General features: G+C 42.8%; 1 protein-coding gene and 1 non-coding gene across 7 annotated transcripts in view; one reads left to right on the top strand and one right to left on the bottom strand.

Annotated features, from left to right (window-relative positions):
* PTPN13 (protein tyrosine phosphatase non-receptor type 13) overlaps positions 1–27,922 on the bottom strand; it is a 181,437-nt gene that overhangs the window by 128,945 nt on the left and 24,570 nt on the right. For 5 of the 6 annotated variants that reach the window (XM_038769158.1, XM_038769157.1, XM_038769156.1 and 2 more), the window contains exon 2: positions 22,287–22,406. In XM_038769158.1, the coding sequence (XP_038625086.1) occupies positions 22,287–22,401 (115 nt within the window). In that variant the 5' untranslated portion in view covers positions 22,402–22,406. Of the gene's footprint in view, positions 1–22,286; positions 22,407–27,922 lie in introns of those variants that run through there. The other variant, XM_038769155.1, reaches the window with a different exon arrangement.
* LOC119947757 lies at positions 1,172–1,308 on the top strand. The gene has a single exon (XR_005456554.1). It is a non-coding gene; the product is annotated as a small nucleolar RNA SNORA7 (small nucleolar RNA).

Raw genomic sequence — 27,922 nt, 5'->3', positions numbered from 1 at the left:
AGGGACAGGGACTGTGCCCAATCTGGTTTACTTGTATCTACCCCAATGCTTAGAACAGTGCTTGACACATACTAAGAACTTAATAAATACCATAATTATTATTACTATGCTCCTTCCCCTTCCACTCCCCCTACCTTATGTAGTCCTTGGCTTCTCTCAATTTCCTCATCAATCAACATTAGCTTAAGTAGATACGATCCCTGCCCACAAGAAGTTTACAGACTAAACTTCCCTACAGTCCCCCTGCATCCACCTAGATTTCAAAACTCCAGGCTCTGAAAATGTGAGTAAAATTAAAAACATACACATACATTTAGGAAAGCCTAAGAGTCTTAACACCCAGCCTCGGCTGCTTCTTGCTCTGCTTTGTTAAACAAAACAAATGCTCACAGTAAAGTGCTCCGGGATGGAGAAGGGAGAAGAGCATTGTAACTCTTTTCTTCCTCACCTCATGAAGATTAGAATCCTGTTGGCAACAGTAGAAAGAGTTGCATTCTCCTCTCACCTAAGACCCATTTCTAGTTGACTGCTGCTACCCATTCTCTCTCATGATTCTCATGACTTCACCACTTGGGTGCTGTGTGATCTTGGGCAAATCACTTAACTTCTCTGTGCCTCAGTTCCCTCATCTGCAAAATGGGGATTAAGACTGTGAGCCCCTTGTGGGACGTGGACTGTGTCCAAAATGATTAGCTTATAATTACCCCAGCGTTTAGTACAGTACCTGCTTTATATTAGGCACTTAAGTACCATAAAAAACCATTGATTGACTGATTGTAACTGCTTATTGTCTAGAACTGCTCCTCAAAGTGGAATTTAAGCCAACTGTCCCACCCTAGAAATAAACAGGGTTTTAGTTTCTCATTCTTCAAATTCAAAGTTTAAACATTGGTGTTTTTATACTTCTCCTGAGGACATCCACAGCCCCAACCAGACTCTGCCTATCATATACAAAAGTGTCTTTGAAACTCTTGAAATAATGAATGAAGACCAGGTAACAACTGGAGAAACTTAACTTGACCTTATATTTAAAAGCAGGAAATAAGTAACAAAGGTGTGTGACAGGTACACCTAGTGGGAAACTGTACAAAATACCTTGCTCTCCAGGCAACTAGCATTTGTGGTTAGTCTTAGATTTTTTCAATTTTTTTTTCATGGTATTTGTTAAGTGCCCCTCTCAGGGTCGCACCTGGAGAGTTTCCAGTCCTCTACCAGTCTCGGCTATGGGAGGGAGAATCAAGCAGAAGCAACCCATTCCATTCTTAGCATTGCCAGTGGCTAGCGAGTGGAAGGCAATCTGCTACAAGTCAAAACTCACCTGTGCTGGGCAGCAGTGGCATGGGAGACAATTGAGGGTGGAGACAAGTTTGCTGCATGGAAGGAGGCATTGGTAAACCACTTGCGCATTTTTGCCAAGAAAACACTGGCTACACCACCAGAACAATTGCAGAAGGACAGCGGGACGTTCTGGGAGAGATGTGTCCATGGTGTCACTATGGGTTGGAAACGACTCAACAGCATAAGACAAGACATTTGTTAAGTGCTTATTATGTGCCAGGCAACTTATTAAGCACTGAGGCACTGTACTAAGCACTGATTTATAACTCCCCACCAAGTACGCTGGAGATAGATACAGTGTAGAGCTCGACAAAGCATACACCTTCAGAAGTAGAAGCCCTTTTTAATTATGAGTGTGGGGTCACAAAGGGGACTCATTTTTTAGGAGTAAGCCAGTAAGTAGGAAGGGACTTGGAGGTGGCGGACTGACTGCGAAGCGCCACTGGGACAGAAAAATGTGAACATTTTCATCCCTGCTGGGAAGCTCTTAGACCTTGTTGAAGACTTGGAATGAGCTGGCTAGTTGGGATAGACCATCCAGGCCAAACAGCAGAGGGAGGAGGGGTGTCAATACTGGCTTTACTGGCAATCTGGGGAGTGCGGTCAACAGTTCTCATCACCCTCAGAGTTGGTCTTTTCCAAGGAGGTTTGTGCTAGAGGAAAGATTTTCATTTTCTATAATAATAGTAATAACTATTAACTATTACTATAACTATTTGATAAGTGTTTACTATGCACCAAGCACTGTACGAAGCGCTGGGGTAGAGTCCAGATAATCAGATCAAACAGACCTCCTGTCCCACGTGGGGCTCGCAGTCAATCAATCATTTATTGAGTGCTTACTTTGTGCCAAGCACTGCACTAAGTCTCAGTAGGAGGGAGAACACGTATTGAATCTACACTTTACAGACTGAATCAAACTTGCTCTGGAACAAAAGCAGTGTGTCCTAGTGGACAGAGCACGGGTCTGGGAATCAGAGGACCTGGGTTTTAATCCTGGCTCTGCCACTGTCTGTTATATGGTCTCGGGCCAATCACTTAACATCTCTGTGCCTCAGTTACCTCATCTGTAAAATGGGGATGACTGTGAACACCATGCAGGACAGAGACTGTGTCCAACCCAACCTACTATTTACCTAGTGCTTAACACGTAGTAAGCACTCAACAAATACCATCAAAAAACTTCCAAAACCCTGGGGCCTTGATGATATGCATTCCTGCCTGGATGAAGCTCTGTCCAGGAGAATAAAAACCAATGAAATGAAGCAGAGTATGCTCTGAACACGGTAAGTGCTCAAATAACACTGATGATGCCTCCTGGCTAAAGACCACCTAGCTAATCACTACACAGGAGGTTTCTCTGGGCAATCCCCTTAAAAAATGCCTTTTTTTTCTTGTGGCACCTCAAAAAAAATATCAATCAAGAGCTCAATAAATACAATCGAATGAATGAATTCAATCAATCAATGGTATTTACTGAGCACTTACTGTGTGAAGAGCACTGTACTGAGAGTTTGGGAGAGTATTTTACAACAGATAGTACTCTCAAGGAGCTTACAGTTTAGAGGGGGAGACAGGCATTACAATAAATTACGGATATGTACGTAAGTGCTGTGGAGCTGAGGATGAGGTGAGTATCAACAGCTTAAAGCAGACAGATCCAACTGCAAAAGAAATGAGGAAATGAGGAGTAGAGGAAATGAGGGTTCAGTAAGGGAAGGCCTCTTGGGGGAATAATCTTTGCAAGGGATTGCTAATTAAGTCTGGAAGTGACAAAATGAACTCAATATCAATTTAGTCAGTTACCGAAGAACACTAGCAATTTGGGTATTCAACTGTCACAAGAAAAAAAAACTGGTGGAATTTACTAAAGATAAAGTCCTATTCAGACAGAATCCTGTCCCATATATATTTTATTCTAGTCATTCGGGGTTGTCGGATATGACCTGATAGAGACGAGAATGGTTGCTGAATGCTGAATAAAGAGATTTTCAAGTAATGCTTGAAGACGGGAAGAGAACGAGTTTACACATTCACCAAGAAGCTGCCCTCTTTTTACTCAAGGGTCAAACCAGCAAGAAACAGGTCTGGACCTTGCAAAGAAGAACCAAGAGCAGAGAGGAATTAGGTCAGCAAAGTAGGTGGGGGTCTGATGAAGGAAAGCTTTGAGGGAGAAGCCTGATGGTCTCCGGAAGAAACTGAATCTACCCAGGATAAAACACACACACACACACACACACGCACGCACGCACGAGCAAACACACACACTCTCTTTCACTGTGTTTTAAACATGAGAAACTTTAGGTTTAATCCCCATTTTGCAGATGAGATAGCTGAGGCACAGAGAAGTGAGGTGATTTGCCCAGGGTCACACAACAGACAAGTGGCGGAGCTGGGATTAGAACTCATGACTTTCAAGCCCGTGCTCAATCCACTATGCCATGCTGCTTCTCCTGCTGCCAATGCCCGCAAGTCTGGTGACTTTTTGTGTGGTTCAAATGTAAATTACACCCACTGCGCCAGGCTAGTCCCTGTGTGCTGGCAGAAGGGGAGGGAGATAGGCAGGCACCTGCCACCCCTCCTTTGGGGCCGGGACAGATGGAAATGTTGTCTGGCCGTCTGGAGGAAGCCTAAAGGATTCCTCATGCCGAAGGAACTGCTATAAAGTTGAATGTAAGCTTGTTGTGGGCAGGGAATATGTTGGCCTATTGTTATATTGTACTCTTCCAAGCACTTAGTACAGTGCTTTGCACACAATAAGCACTCAATAAATATGACTGAATGAATGAATGCAACTGTGACAACAAACTTATTGAAAAGCAACAGGGGCTGGTAGAAAGAACCTGGGCCTGGGATTCAGAGGGATCTGGGTTCTAATGCCAGCTCTGCCACTTGTCTGCTGTGTGATTTGGGCAAGTCACTTCAGTTCTCTGGGCCTCAGTTACCTCATCAGTAAAGTGGGGATTAAGATGGTGAGTCCTAGATGGGGCATGGGCTGCATCCAATCTGATGACCCTGTATCTACTTCGGCGCTTATTACGGTACCTACCATGTAGTGAGTGCTTAAATACCACTAAAAAAGCATTAAAAATTGCTTTCAAATATCCAAATGCTGCACTGAATTGCTGGATTTGGAAGAAAACCTATTAAAACCACAAAGGAGATTTTTTTATGGTATTTTTTAAGCACTCAAGATGTCACAGGTTTCATTTGAACATGCTAGTGAGGAAATTAAGAGTTGTGGCTAGACTTAGTCCTTAATTCACCCCACCTCTTGTCATTAGAGCCAGGGTTTTGAAACCAATCCACCGCAAATCATTTCATTCATTCATTCAATCAATCATAATTATTAAGTTCTGTGTGCACAGCACTGTACTGAGTGCTTGGAAAGTACAATAAAGCAAGAAAGAAAGATAATCCCTGCTCACAAAAGGCTCACAGTCTAAAAGGGGGGAGACAGACATCGAGTAAACAGGCATCAGTATAAATATATAGAATTATAGATATATACATATAATAATGATAATGATGATGGTATTTGTAAAGCGCTTACTATGTGCCAAGCACTGTTCTAAGCACTGGGGTAGATGCAAGGTAATCAGGTTATCCCCATAAGTGATGTGGGATGGGGAGATGGAAGAAGAGCAAAGGAAGCAAGTCTTGGTGATGCGGAAGGGAGGGGGAGCTGAGAAAAAGTGGGGCTTAGTTTGCAAAGGCCTATGACCAAAGTCTTGCAGTAGGACATTCAAGGAGGAGATCTCTGTGATTTGCATCTTTATAACCCACAATATCAAACATATACAAGTAAACTGGATTCACCGACCCTGTACCTATGTATAAAATAGTTGCTCTCTCCCAATTTAGACTGTAAGATCTTTGTGGGCAGGGAATATGACTACCAACTCTGTTGTACCACACTCTCCCAAGCAGTTGAATACCATTAATTGATTGACTGACTAGAAACAAGTAAGAGAATCAATTTTTTAGCATTTTTCTGACAACCCAAGGTGAAACCCAGGTCCCTAGAGACAAGGAGAAAGAAAGAGGCAAAATTATATTAAGGAATAACGACATAGACAGCAACTCTTCCTTTGACTCTAATATGGAATTTTTCCCCAACCTGGCCAGTGGGCTGTGCAACCTTTATTCATACCAACCTCAATTTCATGCACTTACATACATATCTATAATCTATTTATTTGCATTAATGTCTCTCTCCCCCTCTAGACTGTAAGCTTGGTGTGAGCAGGGAATGTGTCTATCAACTTTGTTATACTGTACTCTCCTGAACACTCAATATAGTGCTCTGCCACAGTAACTGCTTGACAAATACGACTGATTGATCGATAGACTGTGGCCATGGATTCTAATCTCCTCACTCAGATGCTGATTTTTTTCATAATTCAATTTAAAGTGGGAGATAGAGAAGTGGAAATGTAGGCAAATGTTATGTTTGATTTATGAAGACTCAAAAATGGCAACTGCCACACAACATTCCTCTGCCTCCCTGTACTTAAACATTTACTTGATTCTAAAGCAAATCATTGGATAAGTGTACCCATTTGGCACATGGATAATCTGCTCTGTACACAGTAAGAGCTCAATAAATACCACTGATTGATGGATCTGAATACAAGTCTATTAACTTCTTGTTTTTCATGGGAGTTCTTGAGAAGCCAAAATGAAATCTTAACACACTTAAATAAAAAAATAAAAAAAAATGAAAAGCTGCTACAGCCCCTCTCCCCAATTGTGGCGACAATCACTCCAATCTGTAATAACTTCTGAATGAAAACAAAATCAACTCTGCTTTGTAAAAATAACTTTTAAACTTTTAAAAAAAGGCAAGCACAGGCTCAGATCTTCTGAGTGATTTAGGGAGTATGTTTTGTAATTATCTGATATGACTTGGGTAGAGTAAAAGAATGTAGAAAGGAAAGGCTGGGATTGGAGCCTGCTACATTCTCAAGGAGCAAATCTGGCCTGAGGCAGGCCTGGGGGGTGGGGAAGGGAGTCTGTTCTAGGCCTGGGCCTGCCCCATCCAAGAGCAGACCCAAACATTGGGCCAGTCCCAGAACTAATCAGGATGAGGTTGAAGAGTGGGGAGGAGTGACCACGGCAAAAGGCTATTACCTATACTACCTTCTCCTCACCACCAGCCTTCTTTGATAAGGCAAGTTCTCTTCCTGGGAAACAATTTCTCCTTAAATACATAGAAGGGAGACATCTCCCTGCCTTTTCCTCAAGGGGTCTGATTGCATAGAGAAGCAGTATGGCACAGTGGATAGAGCACGGGTTTGGGAGTCAGAAGGTCATGGGTTCTAATCCTTGCTCCACCACTCATCTGCTGTGTGACTTTAGGCAAGTAACGTTTCTGGGCCTCAGTTACCTCATCTGTAAAATGGGGATTGAGATGGTGAGCCCCATGTGGGACAGAGAATGTGTGCAACCCAATTTGCCTGGATCCACCCCAGAGCTTAGTACAGTGTCTGGCACATAGGAAGCACTTAATAAATACTACAATTACTATTATTATTATTATTACCTGATCAATCGATCCATGGAATTCACTGAGCATTTACTTTGTACAGAGCACTGTACAAAGCGCTTGGGAGCGTATAATATAACAGATACATTCCCTGAAATGGTTAGGGTATCCAAAAGAAAACTGGGGAGAGTGAGACCTCTGTCCTTAGACCACAGACCCTTATTGACAGCAGAGGCAGGATTGAGTTGAAAAGGACGGTTGGCTCAGAACAACTCATCCTGGCCACATGGGTATCTCCTTTCTAAGGCTTCTGTAAGGACAAGGGGCTGGTGAAATGAAGACGAATTCAGTGTCTTCAGGATTGCAGCCTTGAGTCTTTCTTCAAGTGTGTTTCATTGTTATCATTTGAGAGCATTCCCAAAATGGAATTTGGAATTGGGAAACGGGGCTTCCCAGAACCACCCGCGTGCTCGGGAACAGAGCCAACCTGGATAATGGCAAACAGATCTGAGCTGCCACTGTGCTGAGCATAAGTTGGGTGAGAGGACTGAGGTAGGGATCCCCTACTTTCGCTACCGTGAGGAAGACAGGCCTAGTAGGAACCCTGAAAAACAGCTGGTTTAAGTCAATCAATCACATTTATTGAACATGTACTGTGTTCAGGGCACAGTATTAAGTGCTTGGGGGAGTACAATACAACAACAGAACAGAGTTAGTAGACACATTCCCTGCCCATTCATTCATTCGCATTTATTGAGCACTTACTGTATGCAGAGCACTGTACTAAGCACTTGGGAAGTACAAGTTGGCAACATATAGAGACGGTCCCTACCCAACAACGGGCTCACAGTCTAGAGGCAGCAAAAATCACGGTGCCTACCAAAGCATCCGCCTGCTGGATTGTGATCCAACGCCAAACCATTGGAACTGGGTAGGGAATGTGTTATATTGTACTTTCCCAAGTGCTTAATACAGTGCTCTGCACCCAATAAGCGCTCAATAAATACAGCAAACTGCACTGCAGTCACATTGGCTAGAAACGGACATTATTAATTACATAAAAGTCCCGTGTGCACTTGACAATGCAAGTCTAGACTACAGCGGACAGGGGTGTTGTCTGTCCGGTACTTGTTGCATTCGGTGCCCCAGCAAAAATGAGAAAGTGTGAGTGCCACTGGCAAACCACTAGCCCTAGAATCAATGCCTTTGCGTGGGTTCTGAGTCCTGAGATGTCAAGACTGAGGCTTATCGGTTGCTCACAATGGGAGACCCCATTATGATTTTATATGGAGACAAAGACTGGGTCCATGCCCGGGAGACAGAGAAGGAGGCCAGCCAGATGGAAGTCTCCTGAGGAAGGCCATTATTTATTTTTTTACAGTATTTGTTTAGTGCTTACTATGTGCCAGACACTGTTCTAAGCACTGGAATGGATACAAGCTAATCGGGTTGGTCCCTGTCCCCGTCCCAAATGGGGCTCACAGTCTTAATTCCCATTTTACAGACGAGGTAACTGAAGCACAGAGTTGTGAAGTGACTTGCTCAAGATCACACAGCAGACAAGTGACAGAGCCAGGATTAGAACCCAGGTCCTTGTGACTCCCAGGCCATGCTGCTTCACCTTATCTGGTCGACCCTGGCCCATTGAGGGACCAGATGCCAAGGAGCCCCACTTCAACTATACCAATGCCTAGGGGCTGCGATCAGGGGGTTCCCAAAGTGCTGATATGGCTAACACAATCAAGGTTCCTGAGGCCTAACACTCTGAACAAATATCCTGCGGGCTTCTTCAGAGCTAACGTGGAAGTCAAAAATTTTGGGATTTTTTTTGAACTTGGGATGCCTCAGCCAATTTGTCCTAAAGTTCCACTTCTTTAACTCCCTCAAAGAACCTTTCAGAAAGATGGGCAAGATCTCTCTCCAATGTCCTCTTTCTCCATCCAAAAGAAAGGAAGAGGCTCTACGGGCAAACACTTCCAAACCGCCTCTGCAAACCACTGGAATTTTGGTTGGGTTCCTGAGCAGTGGTGCATCCAGTAGTTTTATTTTGCTGCGTCGCTGCCAGGCTCCTGAGGTAATTCTCCAACTATGCAGCTGCGTAACCAAACCGCTGTGAGATGTGAAAGTGCGAACGATCCCAAGAAACCCTGGATTGTTTGTCTTTGAGAGCCACAGAGGGGGAAGGTTAAGATACAGGAAAGGAGACGACTGGAAAGAGCATGGGCCCGAGAGTCAGGAGACCTGGTTTCTAATCTTGGCTCTACCACCCACCTGCTGTGTGACCTTGGGCAACTCACTTGACTTATCTACGCCACAGTTTCCTCATCTGTAAAATGGGAATTACAAGCCTGATTTCTGTCCCCTCGGGTGTGAGCCCCATATGGGGCAGGGACTGTGCCTGATCTGATTATACTGAATCTATCCCAGGGCTAAGTGCATTGTTTGGCACAGAGTAAGAACTTAAATATCATAATAACCATAATAATGATGATTGCGGTATTTGTTAAGTGCTTACTATAATCCAAGCATGGCATACTAAGCACTGAGGTAGATATGAGGTAATTATGTCCCACATGGGGCTCGCAGTCTTTGCAGGAGGGAGGAGGGGAACGGAATCTGCAGATACAGGAACTGGGGCACAGAGAAGTTGTATGTCTCACCCAAGGTCACACAGCAGTAAGTGGTGAAATGGATTAGAACCCAGGAGCTCTGACTCCCAAGCCCAAGCTCTTTTTTTTCCTCAATGATGTTTGTTTGCCGCTTACTACGTGCCAGGCACTGTAATAAGTGCTGGGGTAGACACAAGATAATCAGGTTGGACCCAGTTCATGTCCCACAGTCTTAACCCCCATTTTACACGAGATAACTGAGGCACAGAGAAGTCTGTGATTTGCCCAAGGTCACAAACTGGACAAGTGGCAGAGCCGGCATTAGAACACGAGTCCTCTGACTCCAAGCTCTTTCCACTAGGCCATGCTACTTCCATTATTATATTAATATTGTAATGTTTAATTATTTTTGATAATGGTGTTTAAATGCTAACTACTGGGTCAGATGCAAAACAGTCACGTTAAGACACAATCTCTGCCCCACACAAGACTCACAATCTAAGAGGTCAGGGGAGCAAGGTATCTATTCCCATTTCACAGATGAGTAATTGAATGATGAGCCTCCTTCCTCTCTGCTCCTCCTCCCCTTCCCATCGCCCCAACTCCCTCCCTCTGCTCTACACACCTCCTTGCCCCACAGCACTTGTGTAAAGATGTACATATTTATTATTCTATTTTTTTTAATGATATGTATATATCTAGAGAAGTAGCATGGCTCAGTGGAAAGAGCATGGGTTTGGGAGTCAGAGGTTGTGGGTTCTAATCCTGGCTCCACCACTTGTCAGCTGTGTGACTTTCGCTAAGTCACTTAACTTCTCTATGCCTCAGTTACCTCATCTGTAAAACGGGGATTAAGACTGTGAGCCCCACTTGGGACAACCTGATAACATTGTATCTCCTGCAGCACATAGTAAGCGCTTAACAAATACCATTATTATTATTATTATTATCTATAATTCTATTTATATTTATGCCATTGATGCCTGGTTACTTGCTTTGTTTCATTGTCTGTCTCCCCCTTTCTACACTATGAGCCCATTGTTGGGTAGGGATGGTCTCTGTTGCTGAATTGTACTTTCCATGCCCTTAGTACAGTGCTCTATACACAGTAAGTGCTCAATAAATACGACAATGAATGGAGGAACTAAGACTTAAGTAACTTGCCCAAAGTCACCAAGAGGTTGAGGGGTAGAGCTGGAATTAGAAGCCAGGTCTCCTGACTCACTGTCCTATGCTCTTTCCAGAGGCCTGGCCTCCTCCTTTCCATCTCCACATCTTTCTTTTGCCTTCTAGAGCACAAGTTCCTTGAAGGCCCCACACTGACACTGCTGCAGACTAAGTATGGCCCCAAAGGTTCACCATCATCTTCATTAACGGGATTTATTGAGCACTTACTATGCACACAGCTCTGTACTGAACACTTGGGAGAAAACACTACAACAGAGTAGGCAGATAGATTCCCTGCCCAAAACAAGCTGAGCTTGCTGTTTAGAACACTCAATAAATTTAACACTGAAGATGAACATCCAAAAAAAAATAAAGAGCCCTAATCATTTGTCAAGAATAATAGGCCACACAGGAGAAGCAGCATGGCCTAGTGGATACAGCACAGGCCTGGGAGTCAGAGGATCTGGGTTCTAATCCTGGCTCCATGGCTCCACCACTTGTCTGCTGAGTAACCCTGGGCAAGTCATTTCACTTTTCTGTGCCCAGTTCCCTCATCTGTAAATGGGGGTTAAAACTGTGAGCCCCAAGTGGAACACGGACAATGTCCAAACTGATTAGCTTTATCTACCGCAGCATTTTCGACAGTGCCTGGCATATAGTGAGTGCTTAACAAATGCCATTAAAAAAAAAGAATAGAGGGCAACAAGAAACAGCTATACAATTGAGGAAGAAGTTAAGTGTAAAATGAAGTTCAGCATAGAAGGTGCAAACTCTATGGATGCATTCATTTTTAGATTTCCTGGCCCTGTTGACCACTGGACTACCTGGGGATCCATTAGAAAGCAAGAAAAACAAAGCTCTTTCTTCCATATGCCTTCCACTATTTGTGCTCCCCCAAGAGCCGTCCCCCAATCTGGCTACTCTCTTTGTCTCCTCCTAGGGTGATCTGGTAGACCCTTTGTCTTGCTGCCCCCCAACACAATCCCTTCAGGCCTTTCTTGGGAACACATCAGCTCTTTACACAACTCCCTGGAATGAATGACAGTGCCATTCTGAGGAAGTGAGAAGCGGATGATACCTCAATGAGCAGCTCCCAGGAGTCCCTGCTCTGAGAAATTTAAAAGCAAATGACACCCAAAAGCAAAGTCCAAGTGTTCTTGTGTAGGGTGGCTTGGCTTCAGTAGGCAGTGGTCCTTTGTCTGAGCATGTCCCTGCTGAAGAGGGATTTTCATGGGAGCCAAGTAGGACCAGGAAGAGGCAGGAAAAGACTGCCACTAGAAAGCAGCATGGCCTCGTGGATAGATCCCAGGTCTGGGAGTCCGAATGATTGGGGTTCTAATCTTGACTCTGCCATTTGTCTGCTGAGTGACCTTATGCATGTCACTTCACTGTGCCTCAGTTCCCCCATCTGTAAAATGAACACCATGTGTGACGTGGACTGTGCCCAATCTGTGTAGTTTGTAGTAAGTAAGCACTTAACGAATACCACAAACATAAACTAGCTATGACTCAGCATGGCTTAATGGAAAGAGTACAGGCTTGGGAAAAAGGGTGCCCAGGTTCTACTCCTGGCTCCACCACTTGCCTGCTGGGTAACTGTGGGCAAGTCACTTGACTGTTGGGTAGGGACTGTCTCTATATGTTGCCAATTTGTACTTCCCAAGTGCTTAGTACAGTGCTCTGCACATAGTAAGCGCTCAATAAATACGATTGATGATGATGATGATGATGATGCTCTGTCCTTTACCTACCTTATGTGTAAAACTGGGATTACATACACATTCTTCCTCCTACTAAGACTGTGAGACCTATATGGGCCAAGAACTGTGTCTAAGTGAATTATCTTGGCTCTACCCTAGTATATGCTTAGTAAAGAGCTTTAACAAATATTACACTTATTATTAGCCACTAAAGGAAGAGATGTGGAAGAGAGAAAGTGAGAGAAAAAAACAGCTAAGAGTATTGAAAATCTCACCCAGAGACATGATTTTGAGGGAACTTTCTTAAGAAGAACACCTGAACAATACTTTGGTACATGTGTGAAATCCTGGGCTGTGAAAAGCCAGGCCCACTAAAAAACTTGGCCCTATTCTCAGTAGCCAGTCAGGTTACCCAATGTGCTGTGGACCTTATCCGCCAAATTCCTAAGCCTTCTGGCATTTCATTCACATGCCAGTGAAGTCTGCGGACTGCTTCCATGACATAACTTGCAGTAACAGTAATGCATTTTCCCGACGTGATAGTCTGTGTATTTGGCAAAATCAAAGCAATTCCTGTTAAACCCCATCATGGAGAAGAACTTTTCCTCCAGCAGTTGGTAAGCCTCTAAGATAAGAGATGGGGCCAGGTATACTTTGCTGTTTGCCAGAGGCAACCTACTGAGAGCTCACCTCCTCCAGGAGGTCTTCCCAGACTGAGAACCCTCCTTCTTCTCCCCCTCCCCATCCCCCGCACCCTACTTCCTTCCCCTCCCCAAAGCACCTGTATATATGCTTGTACAGATTTATTACTCTATTTTACTTGTACATATTTACTATTCTATTTATTTTATTAATATGTTTTGTTTTGTTGTCTGTCTCCCCCTTCTAGACTGTGAGACCGTTGTTGGGAAGGGACCGTCTCTATATGTTGCCAACTTGTACTTCCCAAGAGCTTAGTACTGTGCTCTGCACAGAGTAAGCGCTCAATAAATATGATTGAATGAATGAATGAACCTAGGAAGAATAAGAAAAAATAGTGCCATTCTCTTTGATCTTCAAGTGTGCAGAGGAGAGTATACTTAAAAAAAAGTATGATCTACATTTGTCACTTTTTGGAGTACTGATAAAGGTACTAAAAGGTTCACTCGACCAGTTTCCCATGCTTTCCTACTCCTCTCTGCATCAAGGAGAAACTCCTAAGACAGTCAGTTCTTTACTCTCCTATTTATCCCACTCATAATAATAACAATAATGATAATAATTACTATAATGGTATTTGTTAAGTGCTTACTATGGGCCAGACACATAGTGCTGGGGTAGGTAATAATAATAATGATTATCACATTTGTTAAGCACTACGTGCCAGACACTGTACTAAGCACTGGGGTGGATACAAGCATATTGTACAGGACACAGTCCCTGGCCCACATGGGGCTCATAGTCTCAATCCCCATTTTAGAGTTGAGGTAACTCAGGCACTGAAAAGTGAATAGACTTGCCCAAGGTCACACAGCAGACAAGTGGGGGAGCTGGGATTAGAACTCATGACCTTCTGACTCTCAGACCCGAGCTCTATCTACTGCGCTATGCTGTTTCTTCCAAGATAATGAGATCCCTCATGGGTCTCAGTTTAAGTATCAATCAATCGATCGATTAGATTTATTGAGCACTTACTGTTTGCAGAGCACTGTATTAAGTGCTGGGAGAGAATACTATAACAATATAACAGAGTTGGTAAGATACATTCCCCACCCACGGGAGAACAGGCATTGAATCCTCATTTTGCAGATGAGGGAACTGAGGCACAGAGAAGTTAAGTGACTTGCCTAAGGTCACACAGCAGGTAAATGGTGAAGCCAGAACTAGAAGACAGGTCTTCTGATTTCCAGGTCCATGCCCTTTCCATTAAGTCATGCTGCTTTTTCCACTCCACCTCAGCTCGTCTGCATCGATTCTCTCAATGCTACCTGATCACTGTGTTCAGCTCTTATTTCTTCCACTCTCCTTCTCAATTGATCAACTGTATCTACCAAGTACTTACTGTGTGCACAGCACTGTACTAAGCACTTGGGAAAGTACAATATAACAGCTGGTAGACACAATCCCTGCCCAAACAGATCTTCGTTCATTCACTCATTCAATCGTATTTACCGAGTGCTTACTAAGTGCAGAGCACTTAACTAAGTGCTTGGGAGAGTACAATATAATAATAAACAGATACATTCCCTGCCCACAGCGAGGTTACAAATCACCCTCTTCACATTTGACAGACCTCTGTTTGCCTTCATTTTCAAAGCCCTTCTGAAATTGCATCTCCTCCAGGAAAGTTACCCTGTTTCTCATATTCTTACCCTATAACTACACCCCAAAAGCCATTTCAATACGTCTGAATCACCTCACCATTTGGGTACCTATTTGATCATTTCTTTATAATCGATTACTTTCATATATCTATCATTTATTTTAGCATCTGATTGTGGGCAGGAATCATGTCTAACCTTACTGAACCTTCCTAAGTGCTTAGTGCAGTGCTCAGGAAAGTAGGCACTCAATAAATACCACTGATTAATATCGACTGACAGATCGATAGCATGTAAGCCAGTATCTTTGGAAGTGTCACAGGTGGTTGTGATTGCATGGGTGTTACTATGGAGCACAAATGTTGAGCTACTTCTGAGCCTAAGGATTCAGTCAACAAGTTGTATTTATTGAGCGCTTACTGTGTGCAGAGCACTGTACAGCACTTGAGAGAGTACAATATAACAATACAATAGAGCTGGTAGACATGTTCCCTACCCACAACAAGCTTACGGTCTAGAGTCAACTGTATTTTTTGAGCTTGGGAGAGTACAATACAATAGACATAATCCCTGCTCACAATGAGCTTACAGTCTAGTTATGGTAATTACATTAGTTATACTAACATATTGAGAAGCAGTGTGGCTCAATGGAAGGAGCTCAGGCTTTGGAGTCAGAGGTCATGGGTTCAAATCCTGACTCCGCTGCTTGTGAGCTTTGTGACTTTGTGCAAGTCACTTTACTTCTCTGGGCCTGTTACCTCATCTGTAAAGTGGGGATTAAGACTGTGAGCCCCATGTGGGACAACCTGATCACCTTGTAACCTCCTCAGCACTTAGAACAGTGCTTTGCACATAGTAAGCACTTAATAAATGCCATCACAATTATTAATTCATTAATATAAATGAATACGGATATGTACATAAGTGCTGTGGGACTGAGTGAATGCGCAGCAGGAGGTAGTTGTAACAGTAATAACAGTATCTCTGAAGTGCTTACTGTGTGCAGAGCACAGTACGATGCGCTGGGAAAGAATTCACAAATGGAAATTAGACGTGATCTCTGTCCCTCAAGGGGCTCACAAACTAATCACGAGGAGGGACAGAGGGAAGCTGGGCATATACCTGGCACATAGTAAGCATTTAACAAATGCCATTATTATTTAGAACAAAAATACCAACGGCATTCAACACCAGAGAGGGTTAGGCTAGCTGCAAACTGTACTACCAGGTTAAAATCCAGCCAAATGGTTACCCTATTGCTGATTCTTGCCTCCGATCAACGTTTTCCTTTGATACATTTGGCTCCTGGGGGCTTTCGTTTTGAATTTGCATTTTCTACTGGGCTATTTTCAGCCTGCATCATTTACGAAGTAATGTATCCCTTATGCTTAGCACCCATGGTACGAAAATAGTTTTTTTCTTTTTTTGTTTTAAAGCCTCAATGGTGATTCTGTTTCATTTGGAAGTGCCTGATTTTAGAGGTGGGGAGGCCCCTTCAAATATGAGGTCCTCTTGGGTTTGGAGCCATATGACATTTAAGCCAACTGAGAATAATGATAATAATAATAACAATAATAATAATAATGGTATTTGGTGAGCACTTACTGTGTAAAGCTCTGTTCTATTGCTGGGGGAGATACAAGCTAATCAGGTTGTATACAGTCCATACCCTACATGGGACTCTCGGCATTAATCCCCATTTTATAGATGAGGTAACTGAGGCACAGAAAAGTTAAGTGACTTGCCCATAATCACACAGCCGACAAGTGGTGGAGCCAGGATTAGAACCCAGGTCCTTCTGACTCCCAGGTCTGTGCTCTATCCATTTTCTAATATAGTAAACCTCAACAACCTAACCAATAAACTTCAGGAAATCACCTTCTCTCATGAGTGAGAAGGGATTGGACAACATGACAGCTTTTCTTCCCCTCTCTCTCTAAATTCTCCAATTCTTCGGGGCATTATTCAGGAAATGTGTGGCACCTTGTCTATTTTTCTCAGGAGCGAACATGGTAAGCCTCTCTGTTTCAAACAGATTCCACTTGGCCCGAATGCACAAAGGGCAAGAGCGAGCATGTCCAGACAGCTGATACGCCCTCTCAACAACAAAATTGTGATTGCAGGTAATTAAGTAGGTGGAATAATGGGGCTGGTCTGGGTTTGGCCTTTTTATGGTTGCATAAGTTTCCCAGAGATTAACCCAAATACTAGAAGTCATAAACTCCAGCACACACTGCTCAATAGCCCAACTCTCCTACAAAATAACTGATTTTACACTTGGTGGCCTTTTCCAGGTTCACTATTACCTCCTTTAAAAAAAGGCTACTGACTGATCTCTCTCATCCAACTCCTCTTTCACCAAACCATTTGAATTCTCATGCCTATTATAAGTGTGGGACTGTTTAATGATCTGAGGGACACAGAAGTATAATGCAAGGGGGCGATGAAATAGAAGATGTAGTGATTTCCTAGCCTATAGTTAGAGAACGGATAGGCCTAAATTAATGAATAGGATGAAAATCGGCAACTGAATTTCATCTTCAAAGGCCTGCAAGATCTTGGAGTATGTTTGCAACTACCTCTACGCTCATAAATATGTGATGTATAACATATAATTCAAACCGGTCTGGACACTTTGAAGTTCAAAAGTGATCAAATCCAAGAAAGTAGTAGAACTTGTTTTCACCCGGTTCTTCATAGTAGAAGAAAGCCTATATAATTCTCTTACGCTTGACCTCCAATCAATCAAAAAATTATTTGGGATTAAAAAAAACTAAATTAGAATATGTTCCAACATAACATCACTCTTCAAGGGAGATATGTGATCTACTTGCAAATTATCTGATGATTACATAAATTATGACAAAATTTATGCCTAAATAACACATTTCTCATATTTTAAAAATGTCAAAAAATTTTTGGCAATGTGTAATCAATCTATACGAGTATGAAGAAGAATAGATGGAAACAATGTAAAGATTTTAAAAAATCCTCAATCTACAAAATCAATCAATGGTATTTTTTGAGTGCTTCTTATGTACAGAACATTGTACACTAAGCAATTGGGAGAGTATAGTACAACAGAGTCGGTAGACACGTTCCCTGCCCAAAACAAGCTTAGAGTTCAGAGGAAAAATCCAACCTTAATCGACTGGATCATATCTGAACAGCCAAAATGGGATTAAATTAGGTGGTTATAGGAAACAAGTAATCTTTGCTTCCTGAAAAGTCCAACATTGTCCCACAAGCTATCTTATGACTCAAGAAAAGGAGGAAAGTTTGCTACACAGAAAGCGTTTTTCTTTTAAAATTGCATCTAGGGTTTCAAGTACAGTATAATAGGGTGGAAGAAGAAATTATGAAAGTCAGCCTTTATTTGGAAAGGACACATAGGCTTTCTGCTTTGACAGCTATTGTTTAGTATGCTACAAAGGCACACAACATTTAGTGAGACTGTAAACTCAAGGTGGGAAGGCATCGTGCCTACCAACTCTATTGTATTTTCCCAAGTGCTTAGTACAGTGTTCTGCACACAGTAAACATTCACTAAATACAACTGAGTCAGAATATACTTATAAAGTCACTTCATGATTTTAAGTGTATTTTTCCAGAAGGAATAATCATCCTTAACTGGAATTTCATTTTGACATTAATTTGATTCCATTCAATCATATTTATCGCTTACTGTGTGCAGAGCACTGTACTAACCACTCGAGAGAGTACAATTTAACAATAAACAGACACATTCCCTGCCCACAATGAGCTTACAGTCTAGAAGGGGAGATACACATTAATGCAAATAAATAAATAGATATGTGCATGAGTGTTCTGGGGCTGGGAGTGGGGATGAATAAAGGGAGAAAGGGTGACACAGAAGGGAGTGGGAGAAGAGGAAAGGAAAGCTAGTCATGGAAGTCCTCTTGGAGGAGATGCTAAAACTAAGGAACAATTTCCTACAGCATCTTAATTTTGTTCAGTTATACAATTAATTCTGGAAAAAAAGAGAGAATTAAACAAATTTTTCCCTTTCAAGCAGGGCACCTCATTGATAGTCTAGATGAGAAAATAATTTCAATGACATTTTCCAACAGATTGATTCTTCCCTTTGAGGGAGATGCCATGTTATAAGGTAATTAATAATTATAATAAAAGTAATTATGGTCTTTGTTAAGCACTTACCATGTACCAGGCACTGTACTAAGTGCTGGGGTGAATACAAGCAAATCTGGTTGACATAGTCCCTGTTCGCACAGGGCTCACAGTCTTCATCCCTATTTTACAGATGAGGTAACTGAGGCACAGAGAAGTGAAGTGGCTTGCCCAGGCCACACAGCAGACAAGTGGCAGAGCTGGGATTAAAGCCCATTACCTTCTAATTGTTTCCCACTCATGGGGGTTAGTTCAGGGACCTTGACCCTCCTCACAAAATCAGGGTGAGAGAGAGAGGTATTGGCCATGAAGTAAAACTGCTAAATTACTGCTACCACTCAGATCATGTCTAACTTCCTGTTTGTTTCATGAAAGATCATAACATTTTGGAAAATGAAGTAATAAACATTTACTTATATTCTTACAAGAGTAATGAGTTAACTTGTACTTTCTTGAGTTGCAGGAATTTTCCTTCGAAACCAGCTTTCTACAAGATTAATTACTGTGTACAATACAGCTTTCAAATACCATACCCATGGATTAGCCTCACTTTCCTTTTCTTTTTTTTTGCTTTCTTTTTTTGCTCCCCTGTATGAAAAAAAAAAAACTCACTGGGAAAACTTCACTGTTTCAAACGACATTACTCTGAAGACAAGGATGTGATAAAAATTTAAAATACAGAATTCTGTGCCTGTTCTAAGTGAATATGGCTATTTCCTGTCCCACTTCCAAAAATGACTGGCTAACAAAAATTAAGTCTCAGTAAAAGTCCAAGAACAATGAAATCAAAATCACCTTAACTCTTTAAATAACTAAATCGATTCATAAAGTGTAAATGAGAGATAATTAATTCTTACTATTCTTCTTCCTTTTCCAAGTGGCTCCAGATGAAAATCACAACAGTTGTTACACTGCAATTCTAATTCAGTGTGGCTAGTGGCAAGACAATGCAACTGGAAGTCAGGTGACCCGTGTTGGGTCAAATGGCCTTAACTTTTCTCTGCCTTGATTTCCTTATCAATAATAACAATAATAATAATGGTATTTGTTAGGCACTTACTATGTGCCAAGCACTGGTCTAAGTGCTGGGGGAGATTCAAGGTAATCAAGCTGTCCCACGTGGGGCTAAAAGTCTTCATCCCCATTTTACAGATGAGGTAACTGAGGAACAGAGAAGTGAAGTGACTTGCCCAAAGTCACACCGCTGACAAGTGGTGGAGCTGGGATTAGAACCCACGACCTCTGATTCCCAAGCCCATGCTCTTTCCACTAAGCCACGCTGCTTCTCTACAAAATGGGGATGAAATACCTGTTTTCCCACAATCTTAGACGATAATAATTATAGTATTCGTTAAGCACCTATGTGCCAAACACTGTTCTAAGTGCTGAGCACTGTTCTAATGCGATGGGGAACAGGGACTAGGTGATTATCTTGTATGTATCCTAGCATTCATTCAGTTGTATTTATTGAGTGCTTACTGTGTACAGAGCTCTGTACTAAGCGCCTAATAATGGCATTTGTTAAGTGTTTACTATGTGCCAAGCACTGTTCTGAGTAATGGGTGGGGGGGGGAGGATACAAGGTCATCAGGTTGTCCCACATGGAGCTCACAGTCTTGATTCCCATTTTACAGATGAGGTAACTGAGGCACAGAGAAGTTAAGTGACTTGCCCAAAGTCACACAGCTGACCAGTGGCAGAGTGGGATTACAACCCATGACCTCTGACTCCCAAGCCTGTGCTCTTTCCACTGAGCCACACTGCTTCTCCTTAAATTCAGCAAGGTGTTTTTGTTTGTTTCATTTTAATAGTTTCTGTTAAGCGCTTATGGGCATTCATTCATTCATTCAATCGCATTTACTGTGTGCAGAGCACTGTACTATGGGCTTGGAAAGTACAATGCAGCAATAAAGAGAGACATTCCCTGCTCACATTGTGCTTAGTCTAGAAGGGCTTACACACTGGGGTAGATACAAGATAATCAAGTTGGACACAGTCCCCATCCCACATGGTGCTCACAGTTTAAGTAGGAGGGGGCAGAATTTAATCCCCATTTTACAGATGAGGTAAGAGGCATAGAGAAGTTAAGTGATTTGGCCAAGTTCACACAGCAGACAAATGACAGAGCTGGCACAAAGTGCTTAATAAATATCATGATTGCTATTACTCACGGTCACTACAAGAAACAAGCACATTCAAGCCTCCTTTAATTTCAGATTGTTGGAAAAAATGTGGGTCAAGGTAGAAGGTAGAGAAAATACAACGGACTGGAGCTTATTTTGGACAGGGAACGTATCTTACCAACCCTGTTGAACTGCAACTCTCCCAAGCCCTTAGGACAGTGCTGTGCACACAATAAGCACTCAATAAATACCACTGGTGATGACGCTGGACCTATATCCCCACGGCAAACGTTTGTGCTTTCATTCAATCAGACATACAGTAGGTTCTGTTAAGAAGGAAGACACTTCCAGTTGGAATCAAGCTTTAATTTGATTGTCTGGGCTGTTGAAAGCATAGATTCCCTCCTCCTCATTTCCAACCTCCACTAACTCTTCCTCCTACTTGCTCAATCACTGGTTCCTAATGCCACCTATTATGCTTTGGTTTTTCCCTTTCCCAGATGCAGAAGGCCTCCTGGAAGGCGTATGCACCTGGGAGTCACCAGAACCAGGTTCTAATCACAGCTCTGTCACTGATAATAATAATAATAATAATAATAATAATAATAATAATGATAATGGTATCTGTTAAGCGCTTACTATGTGCCAGGCACTGTACTAAGCACTGATCTTCTGGGTAGCCTTGGCAAGTCACTTACCCCCCATTTTACAGATGACACAACTGAGAGACAGAGGTTAAGACACCATGGCTGGTTAGAAAGAACACTGGTCTGGGAATTAGAAGACAAGAATTCTAGTTCCAGATCTACCACCTGTCTGAGGTATGACCTTGGGCAAGTTAGTGGTCTTCTTTATCCCTCAATTTTTTTAGCTGCAAGAGAGGGATAAAACACTTATTTTCCCTCCCTCTTAAACTATAAGTCTTGGGTAGGAAAGGGACAGTGTGATTACCCTGTGTCTATCCCAGTGTTTGGCATCCACCAAGTGCTCGTAAATACTGCAGTTACCAAAATTTCAGGCACCCAATCATCCGCCTTGCGTTGAAGACAGACACAGATTTTTTTTCAGCCCTGATACCCTGGCCTTTAGTTTATTCATTTTTTAATGGGTTTTGTTAAGCGCTTACTATGTGCCAGGTGCTGTTCTAAGCGCTGGGGTAGATACAAGGTAATCAGGTAGGATTCAGTCCCTGTCCCACACAGGGCTCACAGTCTTATTTCCCATTTTCCAGAGGAGGTAACTGAAGCCCAGAAGTGAAGTGATTTGCCCAAGGTCATACAGCAGACATGTGGTAGAGTTAGGATTAGCACCCAAGTCCTTCTGACTCCCAGGATCGTGCTTTAACCACTAGGCCATGCTGCTTCCCCATGGTATCAGGCACAATTTAAGGAGTAATTCTGAACAGAAATCACCTTTTCTGAATAACTCCTGAAGGCTTTCAGCACTCTGATTCAGTACAGCCCATATTTCTTCTTCCTGCAAAGGTCCTCCACGCACTTCCAAAGCTTCAGCCAGTGACACATGCATATTACCTGGGAACAAAAAATAGGAACATCAAATGCACCACCAGGGTCACAAGTTCACTTGACTACTGTTAGATAAAATACAAATTGGCAGTCCCAAGTAGAAGCCCATTTCTCCAAGTCGGTTTTCTAAACTATGGTGAGCTTAGACTGTAAGCCTATCGTGGGCAGGGAATGTGTTTAATGTTAACCTTCTCACTGTACCTCAATCTCGCCTATCTCGCTGCTGACCCCTCACCAGTGTCCTGCCTCTGGCCTGGAATGACCTCCCATCTCAAATCTGACAATTACTCTCTCCCCCTTCAAAGCCATACTGAAGGCACATCTCCTCCAGGAGGCCTTCCCTGACTAAACCACCCTTTCCCTCTTCTCCCACCCTCTTTGTGTCACCCTGATTTGCTCCCTTTGTTTTCCCCCTCCCAGCCCCACAGCACTTACCTACATACCTGTAATTTATTATTTATATTAATATCTGTCTCCCCCTCTAGACGGTAAGCTTTGTTGTGGGCAGAGAATGTGTCTGTTCATTGTTGGATTGTTCTCTCCCAAGTGCTTAGTACAGTGCTCTGTACTACGATTGAATGAATGAATGCTCTGCACACATTAAGTGCTCAATAAATATGACTGGCTGACTGGATAACAGCAGAAAATAGAGCACCCTACTTTCAGAGGAAGCTAACTCAATTCTGCTTGGGTAACCCAACTTTCAGATACCAGAGTAAGGGTTCCGGAGAAATAAGGGAGGAAAGGTAGGTGGGGAATTCTAACTTTCCAGCTTAACTGGATGCTAAGTGCTAGGGGTAAATAGAATATAGCTTGGTTACCCAAGTGGAACTGAGTATCTAAGAGTGGGAAGGGGGATGAATAAACGGAGCAAGTCAGAGTGATGCAGAAGGAGTGGGAGAAAAGGAAAGGAGGGTTTAGTCAGGAAAGGCCTCTTGGAGGAGATGTGCCTTCAATAAGGCTTTGAAGGAGGGGGAAAGAGTTACTGTCCGTAGGATATGAGGAGAGAGGTGTTCCAGGCCACAGGCAGGACATGGGTGAGAGGTCGGCGGCAAGATATTCGAGATTGAGGTACAGTGAGAAGATTAGAATTAGAGGAGCAAAGTGTGTGAGCTGGATTGTAGTAGAAGAGTAGCAAGGTGAGGTAGGAGAGGGCAAGGTGATTGACTGCTTTAAAGCCAATGATGAGTAGTTTCTGTTTGAAGCAGATGAGGAGTGTCTTCCTGGGTCTTAAACATGCAAGCCTGCTTAGTTTCACATAATTATTTCTGCAAGAAAGATCTTGTCGAATAATATATCTTTGCCATTCCATCCATTTTAACCTTCTAAATTGTGGCCTGCTAGATAACTGGGAATGGTTTTACTGAAAACTTCGGGATGAAATGGAGTCCATTTGATAACTGAACTTTTAGAGAACCCCAGGGTATGTTTCACAACTACACATCATAAAAATTACCATACATTTCAGTTCACCATTAAGATGGAGACAACCTACATATACAAATATTCACTATTCCCTAGTGCCAGGTCTTTTCCATTTTTTATGGTATTTGCAAAGAGCTTATTATTTGTCAGGTACTGCACTAAGTGCTAGTGTAGATACAAAGTTATCAGGCTGGACACAGTCCAGGTCCCACATGAGGCTCACAGTCAATGCGAAGCAGCATGGCTCAGTGGCAAGAACAAGGGCTTGGGAGCCAGAGGTCATGGGTTCTAATCTTGGCTCCGCCACTTGTCTGCTGTGTGATCTTGGGCAAGTCACGTCACTTCTCTGTGCCTCAGTTACCTCATCTGTAAAATGGGGATTAAAAGTGTGAGCCCCACATGGGACAACCTGATTACCCTGTATCTACCCAAGCACAGAACACTGCTTGGCACATCTTCTAGACTGTTGGGTAGGGACTGTCTCTATATGTTACCAACTTGTACTTCCCAAGCGCTTAGTACAGTGCTCTGCACACACTAAATGCTCAATAAATACGATTGAATGAATAGTAAGCACTTTATGAATACCATTATTATTATTATTATTATTATTATTATCTTAATCCCCATTTTACAGTTGAGGAAACTGAGCCACAGAGAAGTTTATTATCATGGTATTTGTTATCTGGTATTGTGTTTGTTAAGTGCTTAGTACAGGACTCTGCACATAAGCACTCAAACACCATGCTTAGTTAGAAGCAGCATGGCCTAGTGGATACAGCACTGGCCTGGGAGCCAGAAGGTCATGGGTTCTAATCCCGGCTCCCCCAGTTGTCTACTGTGGAATCTTGGGCAAGTCACTCTACTTCTCTGGGCATCATTTACCTCATCTGTAAAAATGGGGATTGAGACTGTGAGCCCCACATGGGACAGGGACTGTTTTCAACTTGATTTCCCTGTATCCACCTAAGCGCTTAGTACAGTGATGCTGCACAGTAAGTGCTTAACAGATACCTAACAGTCTCAGTGCTGGAATCAAATTTGGGGGGCACTGCCTTGTGTCCTTCAATTTAATCCTTTACACAGACTCTCCCTTTCCTTTCTCCCTCTTCTCCTTTTCCCATTATTCTTTCTCCAGCCCAATTTACCTAAGAGGGATCACAAGAAGTCAAAAATAAAGCAGCGAGCAATTGCACCAACTAGGAAGATACAAAAGTTTAAATACCACGTACAAAAGAACAGTGCTTTGCACATAGTAAGCGTTTAACAAATGCCATTATACTGGCATAGTGGATGGAGCACAGGCCTGGGAGTCAAAAGGACCTGGGTTCTAATCCAGGCTCCGCCACTTATCTGCTGTGTGACCTTGGACAATCACTTAACTACTCTGTGCCTTAGTTACCTCATCTGGAAAATGGGGATTAAGACTGTGAGCCCCCTGTGACACAGAGACTGTGTCCAACCTGATTACCTTGTAACTACAGACTCCAGCCTTTAGAACAGTGCTTGGCACATAGTAAGCACTTATGTACCACAATTATCATTATTATTATTATTAATTATTATACAAATATTTACATAACAAAGAGTTTGAATGCTTTGTGTTGGGGCTGGGGAGTTTGGAGATCCAGGATCGAAAAGCTTCTTTGGGAATAGATTTTAAGAATTCCTGAAGTTTGGGTGGGAAGACATTTCAAGAACAGGGAACAGCATGTATTTAACCACTGTTACTCAAAGTTGGAGCTGCCTGGTTTTATTTGTCAACTTTTCCATTCTCCCTTGCCTGAATGGGGAGGAGAGAAAATCAAAACAAACACACTGACTGGCTGAACTGTCTTTCCCTGGGGCCTGGAGCTCATGTCAACCAATTATCTAAATAGAAATGTTGCTTGCCTGTTCCCTCCTCCAGTGACTTAGAAAACAGAACCTCAGAATCCACAAAACCCTAACTGTACCCTTTAAAAATATGAATAGGAAAAATAGCACTTTTCTGTAAGAAAACAAGAGGGGAAAAATACCAACTAAACTTCAGTTTATTCTTTTCTCTTTCCACAGATCGAAACAGAAGAGGTACAAGATTTCTGTTAAAAAAATAGTCACATATTTGTAAAACTTTCCCTTAAGAAATCTGGGCTCCAAACTAGTTGCCCTTTCTTCAGAGAAAGCAAGGTACTGAAACTCCTTTTCCTATATCCAAGGGACTAAACAAAATGACGAGGATGGAATCGTCTCCCGTCAAGAAAGACAGGCCTTAACCAGATGTCGGGATCAAGAATGTACACAGCTGAATTTAGTTTAGGGCCAGTAGGGCAATTCTACTCACATTCCCTCATTCCTGTTGGTGAAGAGTGCAACAAGAGAAGAGGTGAACAGAGGTGCAGCATATAAAACTTTTTTTTATGGTATTTGTTAAGCGTTTCCTACGTGCCAGGCACTGAACTAAGTGCTGGGGAAGATGCAAGCTCATCAGGTTGGATACAGTCCATGCCCCACATAAGGCTCACAGTCTTAATCCCCACTTTACAGATGAAGGAACTGAGGCACAGAGAACTGAAGTGCCTTGCCTAAGGTCATACAGCATACTTCCCCCTCTAGACTGTAAGTTCATCGTGGGTAGGGAATGTGTCTGTTTCTTGCTGTACTCTACAACCCCAAGAGCTTAGTACAGTGCTCCACATACAGCAAGCGCTCAATAAATACAATTGACTGACTTACTGACTCTGGGAATCAGAGAACTTGGGCTCTCATCCCAGCTCTGCAAGTTGAGGGATGTCTGGTTAGGGCCTTTACCCTTGATTAAATGAGCTGCATAGGACTTCATTAAGCACCTGGGAGGGAAAGGAACCAAGAGGATCCTTTCTCGTAAGTCCCCTTGATCTGGTGGAAAATGCCCCTAGGTACATTTGGCAGAGGGGCATCTGAAGTAAAACCCACACTGCCCTTGGTTCATAGGACCCACAACAAAGGGCAGGCAAAGAAGCCTATACTGAGCTCGGGGCCTCATTATATTCTGGGATGGATACACTTTAAACTTCCTGTGGGGGTGGGGGGAATGGTGTAGAGGCTCCTTAGCACATGATATGTTTCCTTGAGGTCAAACATAATAAAAAAAAATAATAACAATAATATTAATAATTGTGGTATTTGTTAAGGGCTTCCTATGTGCCAGGTGCTTTACTAAGCACTTTGGTAAATACAAGGCAACTGGGTCGATCAGTCCCTGTCCTGCCTAGGGCTCACAGTCTTAATCTCCATTTTATAGATGAGGTAGATGACACACAGAGAAGTGAAGTGACTTGCCCAAGGTCACACAGCAGACAAGTGGCAGAGCCAGGATTAGAACTCAGTCCTCCTGACTCCTAGGCCTGTGCTCTATCCACTAAGCCACGCTACACCATTTCCACAATGGTATTTACTGTGCACGCACAGTGTGCAGAGCACTGTACTAGCCACTTGGGAGAGTACAATTCAGCAGAGTTGGTAGACATGTGCCATGTCCACAACAAGCTTACCGTCTACAGGGGGAGACAGATATTAATAAATTGTTCTAATCCCAGTTCTGCCACTTGTCTGCTGTGTGACCTGGATAAAGTTACTTAACTTCACTATGCCTCAGTTACTTCATCAGTAAAATAGGGATTAAGAATGAGCCCCATCTGGGATGTGGACTACGTCCAACCTGAGTAACTTGTATCTACCCCAGCACTTACATAGTGCCTGGCACATAGTAAGTGCTTAACAAATACCATTAACAACAACAACAAAAATTACGGATACGTAGGTAAGTACTGTGGGGCTGAGGGTGGGGGGAATGCAAAATGCCCAAAGGGCACAGATCTAACTGGTGAGAATCAGTGGTATTTACTGAGCACTTATGTGCAGAGTACTGTACCTGGAAAAGTACAATACATAAGTTAGAGGGGGTATGGCCAAAAATTCAAAGATCAATCATCAACCATTTGTATTTACTGAGCACTTACTGTGTACTGAGCCCTGTATTAAGTGCTTGGGAGAGTACAATATAACTGAGTTGGCAGACTCATTCCCCGCCCACAAAGAGCTTACAGTTTAGAGAAGAGCCCCATTTCGGTAGCAGA

This window comes from Tachyglossus aculeatus, chromosome X5, assembly GCF_015852505.1.
Source record: "Tachyglossus aculeatus isolate mTacAcu1 chromosome X5, mTacAcu1.pri, whole genome shotgun sequence".
In the NCBI taxonomy this organism is placed as follows: Eukaryota; Metazoa; Chordata; class Mammalia; order Monotremata; family Tachyglossidae; genus Tachyglossus; species Tachyglossus aculeatus.
Note: the sequence above shows the minus strand (reverse complement) of the source record. Positions and strands in the feature narration are given on the sequence as shown.